This window comes from Vigna unguiculata, chromosome 3, assembly GCF_004118075.2.
Source record: "Vigna unguiculata cultivar IT97K-499-35 chromosome 3, ASM411807v1, whole genome shotgun sequence".
Classification (NCBI taxonomy): Eukaryota; Viridiplantae; Streptophyta; class Magnoliopsida; order Fabales; family Fabaceae; genus Vigna; species Vigna unguiculata.
The window spans coordinates 10918284-10922380 of NC_040281.1; the positions used below are offsets into that span (position 1 = coordinate 10918284).

General features: G+C 33.4%; 1 protein-coding gene across 1 annotated transcript; it reads right to left on the minus strand.

Annotated features, from left to right (window-relative positions):
- Nucleotides 1-760: 760 nt before the first annotated feature.
- Nucleotides 761-3657, minus strand: LOC114176205 (transcription factor bHLH112-like). Its single transcript, XM_028061162.1, has 7 exons — nt 3222-3657; nt 2290-2899; nt 2054-2164; nt 1894-1959; nt 1671-1736; nt 1478-1528; nt 761-1308 (listed from the first exon to the last, which is right to left on the minus strand). Exons 1-7 carry the CDS (start codon nt 3596-3598, stop codon nt 1150-1152), a joined length of 1440 nt encoding a protein of 479 aa, XP_027916963.1. The 5' UTR covers nt 3599-3657; the 3' UTR covers nt 761-1149.
- Between the last annotated feature and the right edge of the window lie 440 nt (nt 3658-4097).

The window sequence follows — 4097 nt, forward strand, 5'->3', positions numbered from 1 at the left end:
TGAAGGGAAACACCTTACACCATTAAAATAATTGAAAGATAAAAATTACATTAACCAAAAAAATATGAATATTATGTACTGTTTAAATATTTTATTTTTCTCTTAAACAAAAAAAAAAAAGAATCTGTGCTAGACATGAATTTTTCCCAAAAGTAAATCGATTTAAAGAAAAGTTATGGAAATAAACTTATTTCCTTTTTAATTCTTAAATTAGACTCATTTATTATTCAAGAATTTGGTTTTCAGAAAATTGAATTATCAACCATAAACAATATCACTCAATTTTGTTTTCTCTTAAACAAAAAAAAAGAAAAGAAAATAAAGAAGTGGCGTTATTTCATGTTGAAAATTCAATCAACCGAAGATCGAACTGTCAGGGTGATAATAAAACTGTCTAATTTGATAATTAAAGGGGAATGTATTTATCTAAGTATTTTTATTAAAATAAGTTTATTTTTGTGACAAAAAACTGCTAAACAGAAATTGGAACAAAATATATTACGAGGCCAGATTTTTAATATTTTAGAAGCTTCAAAATACACTAATGTTATAATTAAAAAAAATCAATATATTTTAAAACATAATATCTATTAATATATTTTCAAAATAGAAGAGAAATACAATATAAAAAATAAGTAGAGAATCTAAATTGATATATTAATGTGATAATAAATAAGAAAAATGATTTTTTAATAACTAAATTGACAACTTTCTCATTAAAAATTGTTAAAATTTAGTTGTAAAAATATAAACAACGATCGAGTGGAAGAAATTAAAAGGCATTAAATTAGCCCATAGGCTGTGAATTGTCTAGAAGCAACAACTAATACGAAATGTGGGTGAATTTATATATGATTCTACTCTCACCAACCACAAATTAACTAAGATATGGGATGATAAAATATATGTATGGAAGTTAAATATTTTCTGTTCCAGTGGTCACTAATGATTTGGAAGCGCACATCATTGTGGTCGAGGGTGGCCCAGCTTCCCTGGTGAGGTTTGAAGGGTCACTTCCTTCGTTTCTTTTCTCACTTTTCCTTCTTTTTGATCCTTTGTTTTCTTCACCTTTTCTCATCTCCTTCATCATCTTACACATGCAAATAGTTAACAATACGTCATCAATTCTCCACTTTGCCTTTATCTTCCCTATCTCAACAGAGCGCCCCTGAATGTAGGCGTCCACAATTCACCACTGCTACTGCTTTCTGTTGCAACTGGAAATGTGCTTGAAATCGGTACCAGACACAGACCTCGGCTTTTTAAATCTTCATGTGCTCCTTCTGACTCTTTCAGATCATCACACTCCTTTCAACAAACATATAATTAATAAATCTTTCACTACAACAAAAACTAATCTCCTACTATCTCTTCAAAAACTAACATAACCACCTAATTCTAATCAAAACATACTGCATCTAATCATTTTAATTCATGTCATATCACCTACTATATTCATAAAACACATTTTTACTACCTGCTGCACTTGGATGGGAGCTCCGTTTTTCATATATGAGGTACTCAAAACCTGTAATTCATGTCAAGATAATATTTAAAACACAGCATAAAAAGGGTCTTACAGTAAAACCATTTTCCTATTAAAGATTTCTACATGGTACTCAAATAATTAGGGTTTTGTTCAAAACAATGTTGGGTCAATGGAAACATACATTGACTTGATCATGAAGGAACTTGATGTACTCGATGGCTTCGTGAAGAACGGATGCGGTGTCGGTCTGTTGAGATGAACAAGAGTAAAATATCTGAGTGAGTTTTTACATTTTTACCTATCAACGTGCTCTGAGAAAGTAAAGGTCTCAATTCTATCGTAGTCGTATGTGGAAATTAAAAAATAAAAATAAAAGTGAAAGAGACATATCCGAAAATGTTCACCTTTCCGAAAGGTGAAACCAATTGCTGAAGAGCAGTGACCCGGTCCCCTAGCTTCTCTTTCCGAACCTGTCCATACATGTCAAGTTGATTAAAATCTAAAGTGAAATTATTATAAAGGTTGAACAATATTGTTGCATAGTAAACAAAAACAGTACAATACCTTAAAAGTCGGTAATGGGGACGGAGTTTCAATCCTTGGCCTCTTTAATGCTGGTTCACAAGCATCTTTCCTCGCCATTGTTGCTGAATCTATAGTTTCTTCACTGTTGAGCTGCACTTCAGTACATATTTATCAATTACAGTGCTCAACGGAAAACCCTAGCTAGCTAGAGATATATATGGATATATATTTTTAAGCCAACATGAAAAACTGTACTAACTGAAACATATATATACCTTGTTTAATGGAGTACTTGGGAAATTGTGTTTCTCTGGATCGAAGGTTGGTGTTTGATATTGTGATTGCGATGAAGTAAAGGTACCTGCTCTTATGTCGTTAAGTGCGTCGGCGGAAGCATTCCAGAAAGTGGTGTTGTTAGAAAAGTGAAGTCCAATAGGGTGTTGCTTTGCTGTTGTTGTGGGCTTCAAAAAAGTAGAGACTTTAGACCATGTTGGTGCTAGTTCAGTGCAGGGTGTCCCATAACTTGCTTTTGATGAATAGGACATTGAACGGTTGGTGAAAAGTGAGTGCTGTGGTAATTGTGGGTGAGGATCAGGTTCATATAAGCTTTGTAACGTTGAAGGGTTACCATAGGAGGCTGATCCAATTGCAAAATCACGATTTGATGACAACCCATTGCTGGTTAAAGAACTTAGACTCTGGTAATCTACTGAAAATTCTTGGTTCAATGGTTTGAAATTATCAATTTGTTGGTCTCCTCCACCAGCAGAGGAGAAGCTCTTCGGAGTCCAATCCCTGCGGATTTGTGAATTAGAAGAATCTATTCCCGTTTCTTCCTGAAGCACGGAATCAAAATTGCTCTCTGGCCTTCCATTATTACATCGACTATGGGATAAAAAAAAAGAGACAAAATATAAGGTCATGATTAGGAGAATCCAATAGCTAAAGAAAAAATTGAGAGCTATAGTATAAGCTATATATGCTTTGATAAGATCAAGTTCCCTTTTTCAAATGAAATCAATGAGAAAAAGTTAAGAGAAATAAACTTTTTTGAACCCTAGTGGAAACGCTGGACCATATACTAGAAACCTTTCCACCCACACATATATTACATAAAAAATTTAATTAAAGTTCTCTTTGACAAGAAAATGTTAGCAAAAGTAAAGCATATATGATCATATACATATTACTTTTGGCGATGTCTTACACTAATAGAGGTTGATTCCAATTCTCTGATGTTGAAGATGTGAGGCCAAAACCCATCATCTGTATGGTAGAATCGATCAACAAGCTACCACTTCCACTGCTTCCACTGGCTGATTCACTCTTGGGTGGCTTGTGTGCATCAGAAAAACCCAGGTAAGTAGTGTTAGAAAGTAAATTGTTAGTCTCTTCAACACAACACTTGGTAGCCTTCAAATCTGTTTGGCGAGTGCTGTAGATTCCTGCATCATTATGAGCTGCCACGGAACAAGGAGAAGAAGCAATCGATGATGAGGTTACTGGGAATACACTTCTTGCTGAATCAATAGTACTACTCCACCAGTTTTCACCACAAATCCTAGCTTGAAACTCCTCAGCCATGGCAAGCCTTTACTTCTTCTTCTTCTTATGAAATTGCAGACTTGTTTGTATCTATGAGGTTTGCTAGGTTCTTGAGTTACGTGGTGAATATAAAAATATATGACTGACAAATATAGGTTTATTCGCAAAAGAAAGGGTTGGGGTTAAGTGATTTTATATATGAAACGGTTAAAAAGGTACGAACAATGGTGATTACCGGAATCCGGTTGACATTACAACGGGATGATTGGACAAATGAGAGAGAGAGAATTTTGAATCATATTCTAATTCTCCTTTTCTTTAAAAACAAATACAACTATATGTACTTGGCTCTGAATTTGTTTCTTTCATAATTGGCTTTGCTCTTTGTTTTATTTTCGTATTTTTATAAGTAAAGTTATGTAATATTTTTGTATTTAGGAAATTGATATGTAATAGTAGAGGATTCTATATTAAAATTAAAACAAATTCGTACGATATTCAAAAGCCTATTCATTTATCATTTTCTAATTCTAACCTC